Source organism: Choloepus didactylus, chromosome 6 (assembly GCF_015220235.1).
Source record: "Choloepus didactylus isolate mChoDid1 chromosome 6, mChoDid1.pri, whole genome shotgun sequence".
NCBI classification, from domain to species: Eukaryota; Metazoa; Chordata; class Mammalia; order Pilosa; family Megalonychidae; genus Choloepus; species Choloepus didactylus.
Window position 1 is genome coordinate 5483764 of NC_051312.1, and position 20423 is coordinate 5504186.

Consider the following 20423-nt stretch of genomic DNA (forward strand, 5'->3'; position numbering starts at 1 on the left):
ACAATTTGATCTTGTGAACTACTGTGAGCTGGTGTGGGCTGATGTGTGCCAGTGTGGGCCAGTGTGAGCTGGTGTGGGCCAGTGTGAACCAGTGTGGGCTCGTGTAAGCCAGTCTGAGGCAGTGTGGGCCAGTGGGAGCTGGTGTGGATTGGTATGAGCCAGTGTGGGCCAGTGTGAGTGAGCTGCTGTGAGCCACTGAGAGCCAGAATGAGCTGGGATGAGCTGGTGTGAACTGGTGTGGGCCAATGTGAGCTGGTGTGAGCCAATGTGGGTCAGTGTGAGCGGATGTGAGCTGGTGTGGACCAGTGTGAGTGAGCTGCTGTGAGCCACTGAGAGCCAGAATGAGGTGGGATGAGCTGGTGTGAACCGGCGTGGGCCAATGTGAGCTGGTGTGAGCCAATGTGGGCCAGTGTGAGCTGGTGTGAGCTGGTGTGGGCCAGTGTGAGTGAGCTGCTCTGAGAGCCAGTATGAGCTGGTATGAGCCAGTGTGAACCGGTGTGGGCTAGTGTGAGCCAGTGTGGGCTGGCATAAGCTAGTGTAGGCTGGCGTGAGCCAGTGTGAGCTGGTGTGAGTCAGGGAGAGCTGATGCGAGCTTCTGTGAACCAGTGTGAGCTGATGTGAGCCAGTATGAGCCATTGTGGGCCAATGTGAGCCTGTGTGAGTCAGTGAGAGCCGATGTGAGCCAGAGTGAGGCAGTGTAGGCTGGTGGAAGCTGGTGTAGGTTGGTATGAGCCATTGTGAGCCAGTGTGAGTGAGCTGCTGTGAGCCACTGAGAACCAGAATGAGCTGGTCTGAGCTGGTGTGAACTGGTGTGAGCCAGTGTGGGCCAGCGTAAGTGAGCTGGTGTGAGCCAGTGTGAGTCGGTGTGAGCTGGTGTGGGCCAATGCGAGCCAGTGAGAGCTGGTGAAAGCTGGTGTGAGCCTGTGTGAGCTAGTGTGCATTGGTGTGAGCCTGTGTGAGCTAGTGTGGGTTGGTGTCAGCCAGTGTGAGCTGGTGTGGGCGGATGTGACCAGTTTGAGTAGGTCCAGCCTACCCAGAGAGCAGGTATGAAGGGAATGGGGAAGTAGGGGTTATTCCCTGCTGTACCTTCTGGAGTTCTGCTCCATCAATGCTTTGTTTTATTTCAGAGCACTCCTCCTCTCCTCAAAAATGTATGCACGTGGGTATGTGTGCATATGTGTTTTCTGTGTGTGTGTGTTTGTGTGCGGCCTCTTTCTCTTCCTTGGCCCTGAGAACAAGCACAATATCTGTCTGGATCTCTGATAAATCCCCACTGCCAAGGCCCGAATCTGGCTCAGGGCAGGCTCTCTGTAAATATCTGTTCAATGTATGGGCCGCCTCCTCCAAGAAGCCCTCCGTGGTGCCCTGGCAGAAATGGGTCCCCAGCCACCTGCTTGCTCAACATCGTGGATTTGCAGTGCTCGTCGCAACAGCATTTTATCAATTTCATGGAACCTAGATGTGCGCATCCTGCTGGAATAGAAGCTCCTCGGGCAGAGACCACAGCTGCCTCTTCATGGCCGTACCGCCCAGCACTTTATAGGCCTTTGAGAAATGTTCCCAAAGAGATGAGCAAATCCACAATTAGTGCACGGTCTCTTGTCGGCATGAACTCAGGGGATAGGCTTCAGTGTGAGCCCAAGATACTCTCTTCAGTCTCTCGATGACCCTGGGGTGGTGGGTCATGCTTCATAGCAAGCAAGCTCCGGATCTCATGGCTGCACCAGCACTTCATTTCTTTTTGTGCCCATCATCCATGGCAGGTGGACAGAGGCCTCTGCCCCATGTGGTCACACAGGGTCCAGGCAGCAGGAGCAGCCGCCACCCCAAACATTGCCAGGCCCTGTGCCGGGGAGAGAAAACGTTCTCGAAAGTCTAGGAGCCGCATGATGTGCTCCAGCCTGGAAGTGACCCATCTCGCCTCCACCCATTGCTTGCAGTCCAGGGCTAGCCCACGGCCCGTCCACCTGCACAGGGCCAGGAAGCACCATCCATCCGTGTCCCTGCCTGGAGAACACGCCACGGCCACCACACCTTATTCCAGACACACTGGTGGGTCCAGGAAGTGCAGGTAGAGGCTGCAGCAGCCAGGCCTGGGGGACCCGGGTGAGAACGTGGAGTGGAGCTCAGTGAACCGGACGCCCTGAGAGCCATCTTAGGTATTTTGTTACTTGACTCTTTCAAAGGGAGGCCAGGCCAGCTTCAGGAGCCTGTGATCAGAGCAGGAGTGGAGGGACCTGCTCAGAAGGATCTGTGCTGGGTTGAATTCTCCAGGGTCGCCATACTGAAATTCTTAATTTTTTTCTCTACGATTATGTTTATTTTGAACATTTCATATGAACAGCATCGTACAGTATGCAGCCTTTTGTGACTGGTTTCTTTTACTTAGCACAAAGTTTTCAAGATTCACCCATGTTCTAGCATGTATCTGTGCTTAGTTCATTTTTATTGCAGAGTAATAGTCCACTTTACAGATAATTTTTGAAGAAGGGGCCTGAATTATCATTTTGGACTAGATCCTACAAATTTCGTAGCTGATCCCAACGAAACGGCATTGGTTGTAAGAGCCTCAGAAGGCAGGCACCAGATTTCCGCGGAAATGGCTTCATCGAAAGTGGGAAACAAGCCAAAGGTTTAAAAAGAATCATATTCGACGCTCAGAGAGGTTGCTTTTATGGTTCATGTGCCGATTTTGTGCTGTTTTGCTGTGTGGAGGAGAAAGAAACCATCGAATGGTTCTGCTTAAGTTTGCAAGAAAAAAATTGTGGCATTTGGCCCCGTTTTCCCCTGGATCAGGATTTAAAACACACCTTGGCCACTCGTTCGTTCTTTCATCGAACCAATATTTGCTGAGTCCTTCTGTGTACCAGGCACTTTTCTAGGGGAACAAGCAATGAACCAAGGAGACAAAAATCCTTGCCCTCAGGAGTAGCTTGCACACTAGTGGGGAAGGGAGACCAGGAAAAAAGGTGAAATAAGTAAAATGGATGGTATGGTAGGCAGTGATAAATGGTAGGTAGAAAATTAAAGCAGGAACAGAGGGCTGCCATCTGGGATGGGCGGCCCGGAAACGGCCTGATTGAGTGAAAGAGCACGGTGGGAGCTGTGCAGTGCAGGCTGATGTTTCTCCCCTGCCTGGCAGTGCCCAGGGTATAACCAGCCTGAGGGCGAGCTTCAGGATCCTGCTCGGGGGCCTGACCTGTGCCTTGACCCCTTCAAATCCCGCACAGGATGATGCCTGAGCAGAAAATTGTGCAGAAAACAGACCAAGCTGCCTCCCAAATGCAGCCCTCACTCTCCCAGGAGTTCCCGGTGTGGAAGTAGTAGGTAGCTCTCCATGTCCTACTTTTTGCTCTCCTGGTGCAGTCCTGTCCGCAGCATCCAGGCCTGCCTCCAAATCTGGGGTCAAAGTCACAGACAAGCAATTGCACTATTCCACCGTGCTTTCCGCTCCCTGGAGCACTCTCTGTAAACTTCATTTTGCTTTTGCTAAAATGCAAATTGAAAAAGACAAGGAGGGGAGCCGTGCATCCTCTGCAGCATTGTCTTGTGAGGTCTGCCAGCCTCGCAGGGAAGGGGGAGAACGTGTCAGCCCAGGTGACCTTGGGTGGTCCCAGAAGGCGTGACCCTGCCTGGCACCTTCTTGCAGGTCCTTCTGGGTCCTGGGGCTGCGAGGGCCACAGGATGACGGACACCCCAGCGAGTCACAAGACCCAGCTACCCTCTGATGCTGTCATCTTTCCCAGTGGCACGTGGCTGGCAGGGGTGGCAGGTTCCCATCAGTCTATCACAGTCTGATGGCAGAACAATGAGAACGGCACTTGGGAGCAAACACAGCTCATCAGCGGCGTGGGGAGGGAGGGAGAAACATCATCAGGGGGCAGAGTCTAGGCGAACTCAGCAAGAGGGTCAAAGAACAGGAAGGGCCCATCCGGACGTGGAAGCACAAGAACACAGGTTTCTGGACCCCTGCAGCCCCGGGGACGGACGGTCAGGGGGAAACAGAGACGCGGGATCTCACAACAATGCTGAACTTCTGCTAAGCTGGTCCCACTACCCCTGGGATTATCCCCCCAGGCAGGGAGCACGTTCTAGTTGCCTGGATTATCCAAAAAAAAAAAAAGAGTGAGTTGCACTTAATAAGCCCTCAATGAATAAATACCTAATGGTCAGGCCAAAGGAGAATGGGGAAAAATTGCCAAGCAATTAATTCACTCATATCTAACCTGCCTTCTTGAGGATTTTAACAACAACAACAAACAACAAAGGCCCCAAGAGTGAAACACAAAAAGGCAAGAGATGGAGAGTGGCAGAAAAACTTCCTAAGCTAAAAGGGGTAGCCAAACCTTCCATGAAATAAAGCACGCAGAGGCTGGGGCTCAAGGCTTAAAAACTGCCTTTGTCACGCGTCTCGATCCCCTCTGCCCCCGCCCTGCTCTCCCTGACTCCAGAGAAGCCCCCACTCTTGCCTGCCCCCCACCCACCCCCTCAGCTCATTCTCTACACTGTAGCCAAAGTGATTTTTTAAAATAATTGGTGAGGATGTGGCACAACCAGAATTCTCTTTCAGGGCTGGTGGGAACAGCGAGTGGTGCAACTGTTTTGGAAAGCGGCATAATTTACTAGCGCCGGGGCTGCCTATTTCTTACGACCCAGCAATTCTGCAGTTCTGGGCATGGACCTGGCAGAAATGTTTCTGCGTGTTCACCGACAGACCTGCACATGAACAATCTTAGCAGACCCATTCTTGGTCCCAAGTACCCGCGTGTCTGTGGGCAGAATGGGCGAGCAACGTGTGGTTTAGTCCCATGACGCTGTATGATGCAGCAATCCCAATAAACAAGCAACAGTGACACCAAGCAACATGGATGGGTCTCGCCAGCAAGAAGCCAGGCTCAGAAAAGTATAAGTGAGAAATGATCACATGGACCCAAAGTTCAAAACCGGGCAACTCCTCTCCAAGGCGGCTCCCCTTGGGGGGTGGCGGAGACTGGAAAGGATCAGAAGGAGGGTCCAGGGGGGCTTGTCATGCTGTTTTTCTTGACCTGGGGGCTAGCTGCAGGGGTGTGTTCACTTTATGAAAATTCATCGAGTTGTGTGGACTTTTCTCTCTGTTTGGCCTTTTCGGTTAACAGTTGACTGAAAACGGCAAGCCTGGGTGTGGGCCTCCTCTGTTTGTACTCCTCCAGGGCTTCTTGTAGCTCTGAAGATCAAAATCAAGTCCAAATCTATACAACGTGGTCTTGAAGACCCGGTGTGAGCTCTCGCTGTGGCTCTTTCTTGCTGTGACCTGCTGCTCCCGCTTCTCTGACCTCATTTCAGTCCCCAGAACACGCCCGAGCAGCTGCCTGCCTCAGGGCCTTGGCACTCGCTGGACCCTCTGCGAAAACACTTCCTCCATCTTTTTGCCTGGCAAATAGCGGGTCACCCTTCAGGTCCCAACCCAAACATCTTTTTAGCTAGGGAATTTCTTCCTGACCTCCAGGCTGGCTCAGATCCCTGCGGCGTACACTCTCAAAGCACCTGCTCTTTTCCTTCGTGGCACCCCTCCCAGTTGGAAATAAATGAAATTTTTCCGCCTGTTGTCAGTCTTCCCCAAAGCCGGTGAGCTCCCTGAGGACAGGGTGGAGGCTTGTTCTCCAGTGGATCCCCAGTGCCCACTGTGAAGGGATGGGCAGACAGACGGATGGGTGGATGGATGGAGAAGTGGAGGGTTGGACAGATGGATCGATGAATAGATAGAGGGATGGAACAATGGATAGCTGGAACAACGGACAGATGGGTATCAATCCAGGGTAAACAGATCTCCAACAGGCAACAACTCTGGTTCCATCAGCTGTGCCGGAATCATCTCCTGGGCCCTTGGGGTGGGAGCTCATGGCCAGGATGAGTCAGCACACAGGGCTCTGCTGATTTTTAGGAAGTGATCTAAGAATACACTTCTGAGGCTTTCGCCAATGAGGCAAATGGTGGACTTGTTTAAATATTTATGTTTTTAAAGTGCTAAAGTTTGGAAACACCCAGAAAATATTCCTAACTGTGATGAATTGCCTTAGAATCCTTATTCAAGGCCTTCCAGCTACACAGAGAAGGGAAAAAAGGAAATTATTGAAAATGGATGCAGGACATTTTGCCAGCACCAACCCGGGGGTGTGAGAAGATTCTTGCCCTCGCGCTCTGGGTGTGGGAGCAGCTGGCCCACGCCAGGGTGGGGGCAGCTGGGGGGACGAGAAGCCCAAAGGGGTGCTCCTCTATAAATTACAAGGTTAAACCAGGGCTCCCATTCAAGGGGAAAAAGCAGACGTGAAATGCAGTGCTCCCAAACTCCTCTGACGTTCGAGGAAAGATAGGCAAGACTGGAAGCTTTGGGTGGCATGGTCCTCCGACACGGCTCCCAGATCTCCTGGGAGGCCTGCGAGTGAGCGAGGGCTTTCCACTGTCCCAGAGAAATAACAATAGCCAGAGTTTATGGAGCCTGCTTGTCCTAATTTGTTTTCTTTGCACAACAACCCTAAGAGATGTGCTATCTGATGGGGAAACTGAGGCACAGGAAGGCTGTGGAATGCCATGGTCACATGTGGGGAAGCACAGAGCCGGGTCCTTGCCTCTGGCCCCTAAGTGTGGCTTGAGCGTTTGTCCCTACAAGAGCCAGCCCCAGGCAGGTTCACCGGCATCCTTGGAGTTTTTGGTAACGATCCTGGCGGAGCCGTTACTCTCTTCTGAGAGAGAGATGCTTAACCTCAAACATCTTGTTCAAGGGTGTTCAGAAATAGTTGACAACAACCCAACCTGAGGGGCTCCAGGGATCACAGATCCTTCTGGTCAGGCCACCCCACTGGGCTTTGTAGTCCCGCCATCATTTCCAGGCTTTTCCATGTGGGAAACACCGATGGCCTCGGGCCCCGGAAGCCTTTCGGGGCTCCCTGGCAGAACATCAGTCTTGTCTCGCTAGAGACGGAGGCTGGCCACGCTTGTCCCCCCAATTCCTTGCTTTCCCTTAGGGGTGTCCCTGGCGTCCCTCCTCCCAGCTCGGACGTGCAGACACAAGGATGGCGAGTGTTATATCCACGTAGGCTTCCTGGATGCAGGACCTCAGCTCCCGGGGAGCCCAGGAAAGACCCCCCACCTGGCAGGAGGGTGGGAAGATCGTCTCAGGCAGAGCCTTCCCCACCTCCGACAGCAGTCGGGACGGTGCTTGGGCCGTGTAAGATCTCCGCAGCCATCATGGGCCACTGGATCGAAAGGGCACTTGCTTCGTTCAAAGTTGGAGAAAAAGTTGAAGCAGCTGAAGTCGCATAATGGTAAAGACAAAGGCAAATATCACATCTTTCAACAAGAGCTCTAGACTCCCCAGGGGATGAGAATTCCCAGGCAGGGTCAGGGCACCAGGGCTGGGGCAGAGGGCAGAGGGCAGGAGGGGTGGGCGGGCAGGACGGGTGCTGGAGTGACTTCCAAGGTGGAGAGTGGACACCAGGCCGGGCGCAGACTCATGGTTTGTTTAACTGAGCTGGGGCCGGGCAGGCCCATTCTGGAACATTCAGAGACCAGGAACTCAGAGCGTACAAACTGTAGGGGGTCGGCACTTTCTAGCCCACGTTGGGGCAAACTCCCTTACAGACCAAAAAATAGGGATGGATTTATCACTTGGTCCCCAAACATTTTCAATTTTTAAACAATCTATTGTTTTTACTTGAAAGTCCTTCGCTGGTGCCCCTTGGAAATCATAATTTTTAATATTAAAGGACAGCTGGATCGATAAGCCGTTTGAAATGATCTCTTTGGTCCTCAAGATGGAGAAGCATTTTCAAGATGTAAATGTCCCTTCACTGTCACATGCAAGAACTTTCCATTTTGAATTCTCTGGAGCTTGTAAACTCACTTGGTCAACTCACTTGTGAATCGTGCACAGGAAATAAAAAGCGGAGGGAAAAGCTGTGGCTTTATTTATAGAAACCTCATTTTGCTATTCATCAAAAGAAAAATAAACCCAGCCCACCTCAAACCAAAAGTATGCATCTGAAGATCAACAATGAGGCCATGTTTGGCTGGTTCCACAGAGAAGTGGAAATTTCAAACCAGAGAAATTTCTCACAGACGAGTACTGGAATAATCCAGAACGTAGTACCAACAAGCACTTTTCTTTTTCATTGAAATTTTAAGCAACATGTTACTTCCTCCCTGATTCTGAAGCTGGCAAAGGAAAACCTCATGCTCTGATATATTACTACAAGCTGTGTGACCTTTGCCAAATTACTTAACTTCTCTGAACTGCAGTTTTTTTACCTGGAAAATGAGGGTGATGGTTTCTACCTTTCAGGGATGCTTTGAGGAGTCAACGAGATAATAAACCTGTAATAAAGTTCCGAACACAAAAGAGATGCTCAAAACCAGTAGCTACAAATCACAATCTACTCACAATGAGAATTTTAGTGCTGTCATTTCTAATTCCGCCAGTCTCAACATACTTCATTCTTACTGCATCCGAGAGCGTTGTGACTTGGTTTGGCCAATAGAATGAGGCAAAAGTGACAATGTCCCAAGAGACCTTGCATGCTTCTGCTGTCCCTCTTGGACTGGCCATGGCCATGGCTAGCCTGCTGGAGGATGGGCCCAGCTGCCCAGGCACCCCAGCCAACGGCCAGCTCACCTGCCATCGAATAGGGCCACCCAAGACTGGCCAACACCCAGCTGACCGCCAGCTGACTGCAGATGCAGGAGTGAGCCTTGCCAAGATCAGCCAACCCTGGCCCAAATCAGCTGGGCTGAAGTGGGCTGTGGCCTCAAGAGAAATTAAAAATGCATGCTGCTTGATCAAAGTCACTACGTTCTCAGATGGTTTACTGGGCAGCCACAGGTAACTGCTCTAAGGTTTTCTTTAGAATTGGCTACCTGAGAACTATAAGGTTTAAGGCTTATTTATAAATGTTTTATTGCCTCAAAGAACTACACTGTGATAAAATTTGTGTGTGTGTGTGTGTGGGGGGTGGGTGGGAAGGTGGTTGGCGTCTGGGTTTGCCCATGAGCCCAGGTTCTGGGCATTCACAGCTACAAGAGAATGAGCAGGGCTAAGGTGGGCGAGGATGGGGCGGCCCAGCACCCATGAGGTCTTAGGGCACCACGGGTCAGCTGGTGATTTCAGGGGCCACGAGGCCACTTTCTGACTCAGTGGGGCCCAGGGACAGTGGGCCTCATCCTACAGCTGGTCCTGGAATCGAAGCCGGATGAAGCTCACGGAAGACTGGCTGTGCCTGGAGTTATCTGTGGCGATTCAAAAAGATGTCCACAAATTCTTTAATACTCCTCCCTTCAAAAGGTGGGGCTTAAACCCCCTCCCCTTGAGCGTGGGCCCGACTTGGTATCTCTGCTTCTAATAAATAGAATCAGGTGGAAGTGAGAGTGTATAAATGTGGAAATTGGGTCATAAAAGTATGCTGGCCTCATCCTTGCTCTCTCGGACCCTTCCCTCTTGGGGAAGGCAGCTTCCATGTTACGAGGACACTCAAGTAGTTCTACGGAGGGTTCTAGAAGGTGAGGAACTGAAGCCTTATGCCAATAGCCATGTGACAGCGCCATTTTGGAAGAGGATCCTCCAGCTCCAGTCAAGCCTTAAAAGGACAGCAGCCCTGGCCTCTAGCTTGGCTGCAACTTCCTGAGAGAACTCAACCCAGAATCACCCAGCTAAGCCGGTCTTAAACTCCTGACCCACAGAAAGAAACGGAAAGACTAAATGTTTATTGTTTTAATACCACTGAGTTTTGAAGAAATTTGTTACGCGGCAGATGATAACTGATACACTTGTTAACGGCGACTCTGAATGGTTAGGACTTGTTCTTGCTAACCTGGTCTCCTTCATGAATTAGGGACCTGGCTTTGCACAGCTGGACCTGAAGCTCAGTTTTCTCACCTCCAGCCTCTCACTATCATGGACCTCTTAGTTGAGCAGAAATGCAACCTAAAACGTATGCCAACCAGTTGCTGAAATTTTCAGGAGGAAGCCTGGGTTTCTCGGATTGGTGTAGTACATGACAGCTGGGCAGGCAGCCTCTAGCCATGGCTCCAACACAGACACCGTGGGAGAAGCCCACCAGAAGCTGCCTGGCGTTTATTCCAACTGCCCTCACACTGACCTTTCACCCTTGAGCATGGCTTGGTGTTAGGCAAAGCTCAACAGAGAGCTTGGGGAACCCAAGTGCAGACAGCACTCACACCTTATTCCAGGGTGGGGCTCCAGGCCAGCAAGAGTGATTTCCTGATAGAGCCATTCAACGTGGCTTAAAGCACGGCTGGGTTCTGGCACCATGTTCTCTCTACCTATTAAAACCATTTTACTGTTAAAGCATCACACACGCACACAGACAGGTGTACCCCACTAACCACATGCATGCAACCCACACCCAGCAGCCCCCTGGGTAGCCCTGTCCTGCCTTCTGTCCTGCCCCAGGTTCCTTCTCCCGGTTTGGAGAGCTGACATAACCATGACCGTCTAGGCCGGGCCCTTTCATGTCTGGCGTCCCTCGTCAGCGTGCTCTCAGGCACTCCCCTCGTGTGTGGTGCCGGTTGGAAGCAGGAGTCCACCCACACCGCAGCACATGTCCCTCCGTGGGAACAGAGCGCAGTAAAGACCCATCTGTCCTAGCATTGGTGGCGTGGGGGGGTTTCCTTTCAGGACTATAGTGCAGGCTACAGCTCTCATGTGTCTTTGGATGTACGTACCCAGGAGAGGCTGTGCAGGGCCAGAGGATCTGCATTTGTTCAGCAAATGGTCAGCACCATCTGTTGATTTCCCAAAGTACCAGCCTGCATGCCCACGAGCCGCACCAGAATTCCAGGTGCTCCACTTTCTTGCCTGAGCCTGGCAGGTTCTGTGGTTTCCATTGTAGCGGCTCTGGCGGGTCCATGATGGGATGGTACCACGCGTTGTGGTTTTACTTTGCATTTCCTGGTGGCTAAGGAAATTGAGCGCCTTTTCACATGCGTGTCAGGCCCCTCCTTATAAAAGGCTTTTTAAACCTGGCATGACTTTGGGATTTAGGGGAAACATGCTGTTTTCTATCTCAAGAACTCGCTTACAAGCTCTCTGCCATAAGCAGCTGGCACGTTTCGTTGTCATCCTCCACTAGCAGCCGAAACACACAGATGAGGCTTCTAGCTAATAGGGCAGAATTGTTCCAAGCGCTCATTCTGGGTAGCCAGGACCCCTCTTTCATATCTCCATCCACCAAGCAATCTCACTTAGTTACTGTTACAAATGTCTCCTGAAGGGCGTCCCCTGGGAGGTTTCCCTGCCGTGCCTTCCTGAATGATTATTTCAGCAGAACCCAGAGTCTGATTACACCTGACCCAGAGCTCTTTCAGAAGAAGACAATTTGGGCCATGCTCAGAGGAGGAGACTTTGGGGCTCCCTCCCCTTTTGTCCCAGGGCTGCAGGAAACCCCTGGCCCTGTTATCAGAGCCTTCCCCAGGGTGTCTGCAGGTGGACACGGGATAGCCCTCCCTCAGCTCTTGTTATCTCCGCTGCACAAAGGCACGGTGGCCTCAGCCCCAGCCTGGTCCCCAGCGAGGCACATGGGTCCCTGGTCAAACAGCAGCAGAAAAAAGCTGCAGGACGGTCATTTCGTCCTTTGGCAGATGTTTGTCGGGGGCCTGCCTACATGCCTGGCCCTGAGCGAGGGGTCACGGATACAGAGAGGAGCAGAAGAGACGCGGCCCTTTCCTTGTGGGGCTCACATCAGAGGGGAGGACGGCAGCATCAGAGAGCCCCAGTAAAGAAAAACCCGACTACGAATCCCAGACACTGCTGCTGGGAATGGAAAAGTGCACAGGCCCTTTGGAAAATCTTTTGGCTATTTCTTACATCATTAAGCATCCTTCTAATTTATAGCCCTAAAATTCCAATTGAGGGTATTTATCAAAGAGAAATGAAAACGTGCGCATGAAAACCTTTGTTCCTTGTGGCTTTATTCCTAATGGCCCAGACTGGAAACCACTCCGGTGCCCTTCCAGGAGGACGGATACAATGGAATACACTCAGCAACAAACTGGAACAAACAGGCACAGAAACATGCTAAGCAGACATAAGGCAGGCAGAGAAGAGTCCATGCTATAAGCTTCCACTGATAGAAGGTTCTAGAACAGGCAAAACTATCCCTGGTGATGGGGAGGAGGGGGAGAGGACTGACTGGCAAGGACACAAGGCTACGTTCTGCAGTGATGCAAATATTCTACAGCTTGGTGGGGGGGACATAGGTTACCCAGATGTATGAGCTTGTATTAAAACTGATGGAACCATGCATTTAAGATATGGACACTTTGCTGTATGTCGATTATACAAAACATCTAATTACACAGTGTGACAGGCACTATAAAGAAGGATGGGCCCTCCGTGTTGGAGGGAGCAGGCTGGAAGTTCTCTCTGTTCAGGTGACATTTAAGCCAAGAGGATGAGAAGCCTGCAGTGGGGGAAAGAATGTTCCAGGGGCAGAGTCTGCTTGTGCAAAGGCCTCGAGGCAGCCAGGAGCTTATGCAATTGAGGGAGCTGAAAACTGGCCAGCGTGACTGAGCGAGAGTGTGGGGGACAGCGACAGGTTGGAGCTCTAAGCGTCAGCTGGGGCCCTGAGGGATTAGAACTCCATCCCCAGGGCCAGAGACATCTTCAAGGACACATGAGTGGGCAAAACACGGCGGCCTTGACTTTGCAACATGGTCCCTGTGGTTGACGTGGGGTGGGGGTGGGGAGCATGGCAGGGGGAGCCGTTCCTTTTCATTTCGCTGCTGTGTGGCTCCTGTGCCCAGCAGGTCTGGCTTCTCCAAACCTGGGTGCGCTTGGCCTGCTGGGGCTGAGGCTGCTCCCAGCCTCTCTCTATCCCCATTTTTTGCTTCCCTTCTTTGTTTTTTTTCTTTTTCTCTCTGTCTCTCATTCTGATGTAAATGTATGTGATTTTCTAATATTTTATATAATTGTATAAACGGACTGTAATCTTTTATTTTGGGGAGGATGGGAGGAGAGGCAGGGTATTTAAAAAAAAAAATTCAACCCAGGTTTGCTTTGTTCTCTCCTCCTCGGTGCATCTAACTCACGCAGATTCAACTAACAGCTGCCCCCCACCAAAGAAAAAAAAGAACAGTGAGAGCAAGATTTAAACAGGGCAGGCAATTCCACTCACCACCCACTCGGGGATCAGAAAGTGAAGGACACTTTGGGGCCCCACGTTCCTCCCAGAGCCCCCCTCAGCAGGCATCTGCAAGCAGGAACCTAACCCTGCACAGCTCGCCTGGCTCCCCCCACCCAGCACACCTCAGCTGCTCCAATCCCCACTGTTCACTGTCCGGAAAACGCAACGCAATAAAAATTATGCCCGATTATGCCTCCCCTCTAATAGCTCACATCAGTAGCTTCATTTCCATCATAAACAGCATGCTCAGACCTGTGCACTGAAGTAACATGTAGATGCACTTAAAAAATGTCATTATCCACCGAGGCCATACGTGGGCAGAAATGACTCCAGATTGAGAGTAAAAGGGAAAGGATTAAATCTTGGGTGTCAAGGGTAATGTTTGCACACCATGCCCAGCAGCAAACAGGGGTGCAGCTGGCGATAGGGAGCTGTCCCCGAGGCGGCCGCTGATCCTGGTGGGGGTGGGGTTGGTATTCCTGGAGCTTTGTGGGTTCGGCTGTGCGTGGGAACCTGGAGCCCAGCAGAACTGCGATGAAAGGCCCGGAGGGGACACAATGTCTCCACGGGCTGCAACAAGAAAGGAAGCCGAAATTACCAGGCAAGGCTTCTGTGCACCCACGGGTCCCCTCCAAGGGCTAAATGCACAAAACCAGCAATTTGTCTACCTAATGGCCACGTGATTATTGCCAAATGGATTTCTGAGGGTCGGGAAGGCTTTTAATACTTCATTACACAGCACGAAACCCCCGACACTTGTGCCCGGTGCTGGGGGCTGGGGGCTGTGACAGATGCCAAGCAGAGAACAATGCCAGCCGTCGTGCCTGAGGATGCCCAGTCAAGGCAGGGGCAGGGAGAAATGAAAACCTCAGGAGCCACATTGGGCTTGGCTGGTGTGCAGTGAGGAAATCACAGAGAACTGTCTTCTCCCTAGAGGGCTGACAAGGCAGCAGGTGAACTGGGAAAACTCCAGACCTGGGGCCTGGAGGTAGAATTCCAGGTCTGGTCCTGATACCACCAACTCAGGTGGTCCTCGATTCTGGAAGATTGGATGGGTGAGTGGGTGGATGGATGGATGGATGGAGATGGATGGAGATGGATGGGTAGATGGATGGTGGATAGACGGATGGATGATGGATGCTGGATAGATGGATGTGTAGATGGATGGATTGATGGATGACGGACGATGGATGGATGGATGATGGATAGGTAGATGGATGAATGATGGATGGATGGATGATGGATGATGGATGGATGAGGGGTAGGTGGATGGATGGATGGATGATGGGTAGGTAGATGGGTAGACGGATGGATGATGGATGGATGAATGGGTAGGTGGATGGATGGGTAGGTGGATGGATGGATGACGGATGGATGATGGGTGATGGATGGGTAGATTGATGGATGACGGATGGATGGATGATGGATGATGGATGGGTGGATGGACACATGCAGAGCCAGTGCCTACTGGATACCACTCACAGTTCACTTATGTACTCCACCTGGTCAGGCCTCATAAGCCTGAGACTTAAGCCATCACAGGCCAGGAATGTTTTCAAAGGCCTTGGACCAACGCTGTACTCCATAGCTCTGAAGCACTGGACACAAAGATGTTTAGCCGCTGAACATAGAAATGACCTCAGAAATGCTCTCCTTCCACCCTTCACTTCACACGGACTCAGACAGTGGGGGATCTGCCCTGATCACAGAGCAAGTTGGCATCAGTGTCTGGGTTTGAGCACCGGATTCCTGAGCCCCGATGTGCCTCTTAAATCAAGGCTGTGGCCATCCCCGTGCCACCCTCAAGATTTTATCACATAAGTGCATCATGGGTCCTCTTATTTTACTTGGCATTTTTCTTTAAATTGGCATTTTTTGTGAAGGTATTACTTTAAGAAAGAAACATGAAAATGCTATATTATCTTATGATCTCTGCGCATTGATGAAAGGTTTGCTGTGCCAGGTGCAATTTTTGTGCTGTATGTTAGAATAACTATGCAGCTCAGTGAAAGGCTGTGGGGAGCAGACAGGGGATGTGAGCCCCAGAGCAGCACTGCCGGGTCCCAAGTCCTATTCTATCACTTAGTCGTGTCGTCTGAATAAGGTTCTTAACTTCTCTGTTTCTGTGCCCCCTCCCATCTGCAAATGGAAAAAATGATCTCACGGGGATGTCAGGGGGACCAAATTAAGATATACACATGGTGCTGGCACATAGCAACTGCTCAAGAAACATTAGCTTTTTCTTCAAAAAAAGAAAAAAGTCTCGGTTGTACTAGCTAAAATCCTTTGCTTCATTGCAGCTTGACTGCACTAAAATCTAATGACCAGACTGGAAACTATGAGGGCAAGGAATTGTTATATTGTATCCCAGCCCCTGGTGCTGTAACTAGCCTAAGGAAGGAGAGATCCATGGTGTGATTATTTCCACGGAGCATCAGGTTGTGTCCACAAGAGGGGTTGATGCTAATGGCAGGTGGCATGGTGGTCTCCATGGCAATGCCTCCATGCAGCCTCTGCGTACAGCTGCAGGGGGCAGGAACGGGCTGTTCTCCAGACCGGCCGTTCCGTCTCCTGTTGTCAACAGAGGAGCCATCTCTGGCCTTCAGGTTGGCATCTCGTCTCTGCCTCTCCGTGAACGTTCACGAGGCAACCTAAACTAGCCCAAGTTCACAAATGTTGACCTTTCTGAATGGCGCCTGGAGTGCAGGATGTATTCCAAGTGCCAGCCGTTGCTGTAGCTGCCACTGACAGGCACAAAAGTAAACCCCTCACTCGCCCACACCCAAACGTGCTCCTCATGGGCTCCACTTTCTGCCAGCTGCTGGATCCAAAGACCTCAGATTCATCCTTGTGCCCCCTCTTACTCTCAGACTCCACATCCAATGTGTTGGCAATTCTCACCAGCTCTACAGAATATATACCAGCTGGGACCCCCCCACCCCCCCCACCCATGTCACCAGCATCTCGCACCTGGATATTGCAAGAGTCCCTGACCAGTTTCTGCCCTTGCCCCCTTCAGTCTGTTTTCCAGGGAGCAGCTGGAAGGATCCTGTCTAAACCTTAGTCATCCACCACACCCCTCCCCTGCTCAGAACTTCCGAAGGCCCCCATCAGAGTAAAAGCGAGTTCCCCTGGGCCACCACAGTTGGGTCCCTGTACTGTCCCCTCACTTACTCTGCCCCCCTCTCCTGGCCTCCTGGCTGTTCATCCAACCAGCAGGCATGTTCCAGGTGCAGGGATTTTGCACGCTTTGTTCCCTCTGGCTGGAATGCTGTTCCCCACCTCCTTCAGGTGTGTGTTCCTCTGCTGCCCTCCCATAAGAGTGCTCCTGTCACCCTATCTAAAATGCCCCCCCAAAGCATGGAGCCCCCTCTCCTGCTCAGGTTTTTTCCATGGGACTGATCACTGGCCCACATATTAGATATTGACTTACTCTATGTGGTCAAGATCGTTCCAGGAGGGCTGAGAGTTTGTCTGCCTGGTCCCCTGCTGTGTCCCCAGCTCCAAGGCCAGTGTCTGGCACAGAGCAGGTGCCCGGTGAGGCCTTGCTGGGTGGGTGCCCAAATGCTTCGGGAGGTGCGGCTCTCCCATCACCTCTGAGTGGCTAAGGAGCACGGTGGGTACGGCAGCCAGCCTGCCTGGGCTGCCAACCCTGCCCCTGACACTTAGCAGCTGTGTGACCCTAAGTGACTGCTCTGTGCCTCAGTCTCCCCATGCAGAAACGGGGAAAATAACAGTATCCGTTTCCCAGAGGTGAGTGGAGTTACACGTGATGCAGACAACTGGGCTTCCACCGACCGGGACCACAGCAGTGGTTCAGAAAACGTTAGTTTTCTTGATTGCTGCTGGGCCTCCCCCTCTCACTCCTTCCTCCTCCCTCCCTCCCTCCTACCTTCCTTCCTTCCTTTCTTCCCTCCTTCTCTTTCTCTTTTCCTTCTTTCCCCTCTCTTTCCCTTCCTCTCTTTCTTACTCCCTTCCTCTGGAATCCCCCTCATGTGCCAGGGGCTGTGCAGGGGACAGTCTGATGAATAGTATCCCCAGGGGGCAGCCAACCAAGAGGGGAAGACAGAGAGGAACAATCAGCTCCAAAGAGAGTTGTGGGGGTGCCTGATGGAGCCCTGCCTTCCTGGGCTCCCTGAGGGCTGAACTCCACCTCTGCTGGGGGCTGGTGTCCAAGAGGAGGGGTCATCCCAGCTGGGCTTTGAGGGGTGAGTAGGAGCAAGTTGGGCAGCCATGCCCCAGTGGGAGTGGGGTGCCTGCAGACCTCACCCTAACTCCACCTGCCCTTGAGGGAGGCACAGACCTCGAGCTTATTCATAAAGAGCTTATTAACAAATAACCAGGGAGCTGCTGAGGGAGTTAGCTGGGAGGCGGCCCGGGAACCATCACTTCTCTCTGGAGCTGCAGGTTTGGGGAGTTGCAGGGAAGTGAGAAGGAGCTGGTCCTGGCATCGCGGGGTGTAAGTACACACCTGGGTCCTCCTGGTGATGCCGATAGTCAAATAACAACCACGATGACAGAACTCGCACGCAGCACAGCCAGGCCATCAGGATGACCATTGACTCACATCATCTACCCCCTTGGGGGCAGCTACTACTATTAGCCCTGTTTTATGGTGAAGGCACAGAGTGAAGTCAGTTGGCCAAGGTCACACAGCCGACAGCCAACAAGGCCGGGATTCAGCCCTGGCAGGCCGGCTGCAGGATCCCGGCTCTCGGCGGCTGCACCACACCGCTCGCTCCCAGGGCCTTGGTGCCCAAAGCTGGAACAAAGCCCAGACATGCAGGCTCTTTCCACCTCTAGCTCGACGGCTGCATTTCTCCCTGTTCGTTCACCTGCCATGATGACGGCCTCCGGGTCTTAATCCCAGCAGGAAAGCTACAGCGGGCCCTGAAGCTCTAAGAGTCCAGCCCAGCTTTCCCCCCACACCCCCAGGCCTGCTGTATGTGGATCTCCACGCCCAGCAGCACACCAGGAGTGGGCCTGGGGCATCGTCCTGTCACCGAGGAAGCTCAGCGGGTCCTCAGGAGCCCCAGCCTGGAGTGGGAAGGGCCAGCTGTGACTGCAGCTCAGATGGGATGGATCAGCCCTTCCCTTAGGGAAAGTCTCACGTCGTTGCAGCTGGGGCAGGCCCAGCCCCCGGTTTAAATGCATAAATAGGCATCCAGTGCCCTCCGGAACAAGGGATTGCAGTTTCCTGCGATGGCTCCGCTGCATCGCTGGATGATTCTGCCTCGGGAGGAGGGGGGCGGCTCAGACATCCTGGGTCCCAGTCTTGGCATCACCCCTTCTGGTTCAGTGGCCTCGGGTGAATCACCGAAATCCTCATGCCTCAGTTTCTTTGTCTGTAAAATGAGAATCACTGCACACCACGCCACAGGGCTGCTGTGAGGACAACACGTGCCCAGTGAGTTACAAGAGTGCAGTCAGATGTCCACACACGGTGAGTCTGGGGCTCACGCTTCCAGCAGGTTCCAGAATGAATCACTCCTACAAGGGAGCCTGAAGAAGCCCCCCAGAAGGCAGACAGCCACACACTGCCAGGCCCTGGCGCTGGCTTTTCAGAGTACCCTCTTCCCTTCTGCACCCAGGCCTGCCTCCATGCTCCAATAAGCAGTGTCCCCCCTCTTCCTCTTGGGCCCTTAATTTGATGAGTATAAAGTGTCACTTCTAGAAGGAAGCCAAATCCCAGTGAACTCTCTGGCTTTTAAGAAGCAGATGCCAGACAAAGTTTCCCCTGGGAATCCAAAAAGAAAAAAAACAACAACAAAACCGGGTATGTGAGGGCAGGGGGGTATGGGGGAGGAGGAGGGGAGGGAAAAAGAATCCAGAGAAGGGTTTCCCATGCTGTAGTCAGTGGCTCCCAGTTCCCGGGGCCTTCTGCTCTCACTACCAGAACTGGGTGAGAGCTAATTGATTAAATTAAACTGACTGCACTTAGGGCCCCTTATTACTGTCCCATTCACTCTGAGATTCATTTAATAACCTCTGAACTGGGAGGGGGAAAACACCCAGGAAACATTGCTTGGGTCATTTATTTTAAAAATATTGGTATAAAAATATCCAGGGTCTTGATTTATGTGGAGGAAGTCAGGGCCCCCCTTCCCAACTCCCTCCAAGCCTCGTTTTTCTCTCCTGTCTCTCTAAGTTCCTCTGCAGTTTCCATTATGATTTCAAGTCATAGTAGTTACTTTATATCGCAAATAAATCTCCAAAATAGCACGGAAACATTATGGGTGGGTATTAATAGCGCCTGTAAAAACATCCGAAACCCTCTCATCCGCCCGGAGCGCACGCGCACTGCCGGAGAGAACGCGCTCTCCCGGGATTCGACCATGGCCCGGCCCGCTGGGCACATGGCCTTCCTAGTGGCCGGGTCAGGGGACCCTTTGCCCGGCGGCCGCCCCCAGACCCAGCCCCCGCCCGCAGTCGGTCGGTCTGACGTCTGTTTGTCTGTCTGTGCCCCCAGTGACCCACGACCAATAAAGTCCCTCCCCTCTCACCCCCGTCGGGGAGCAGCGCCAGGGGACGGTCCCCGCTGGGGTCCCGGGACCCCGAGGCCTGGGTCTCCTCTCCTCCTGCACCCATCGGTGCCTCGGACCCCGCTGCCCCCGGGCGTCCCCGACGCCACTGCAGCCGCGCTCGGGGACCCTCACTCCCCCGCCCCCCGCGCCACCCCTGGATACTCACGAGCTGCGGGGGCTTCCTTGGGGGACAGCCCCTCAAGACCGATGTCGGCCTCCAGCATGGCGCGGCTCGCTGCCCGGCTCCGGGACGCCCCAAGTGCGCGGGGACCTGGGAGAGGGGGCGGCCAAGCTCCGGTTCCTTGGAGATCCGCAGCAGCTCCTGAGGGCCGGGGTCCGAGCCCTGCTGGGGAGGGGACACGGTGTCCCCCACCCCGGACCGAGACGCGAAGCCGCGTGCGCCGGAGCCCAACTTGGCCGCCTTCGCGCACGGCCGCGCCGCTCCGCCCCCTCGGGTTTTTGGTCCGGGGGTCTGGGGCGGGTCTGCCCGCCTCCCGGGGGCTACCTGCGGACGCCGCCCTCGCCCCGCCCCGCGCGCGCAGAGCCACTCGCCCGCGGCGACACGGCCGCCAAGGGAGCAGCGCGGGACGCTGGAGAGGCGCGGCTGCCGCGCTCGGCCCGCGGGTCCCCGGGATGGGGAGGCCGGCCCGCCCCCGTCCTCCCGCTCTGCGGGGCGCGTCTTCACGGGCTCCGGAACCGTCTTATCAGTCCCAGCGGACAGTGGGGC

At 53.3% G+C, this 20423-nt stretch overlaps 1 protein-coding gene across 5 annotated transcripts in view; it reads right to left on the reverse strand.

The window, feature by feature from the left end:
• ANO1 (anoctamin 1) overlaps positions 1-20423 on the reverse strand; it is a 174762-nt gene that overhangs the window by 139060 nt on the left and 15279 nt on the right. Inside the window, exon 1 of one of the 5 annotated variants that reach the window (XM_037840406.1) lies at positions 19863-20414. The exons of the other annotated variants lie outside the window; for them this stretch is intronic. Coding sequence (XP_037696334.1) covers positions 19863-19920 — 58 coding nt within the window. The 5' untranslated portion in view covers positions 19921-20414. Of the gene's footprint in view, positions 1-19862; positions 20415-20423 lie in introns of those variants that run through there. 5 annotated transcript variants of the gene reach the window in all.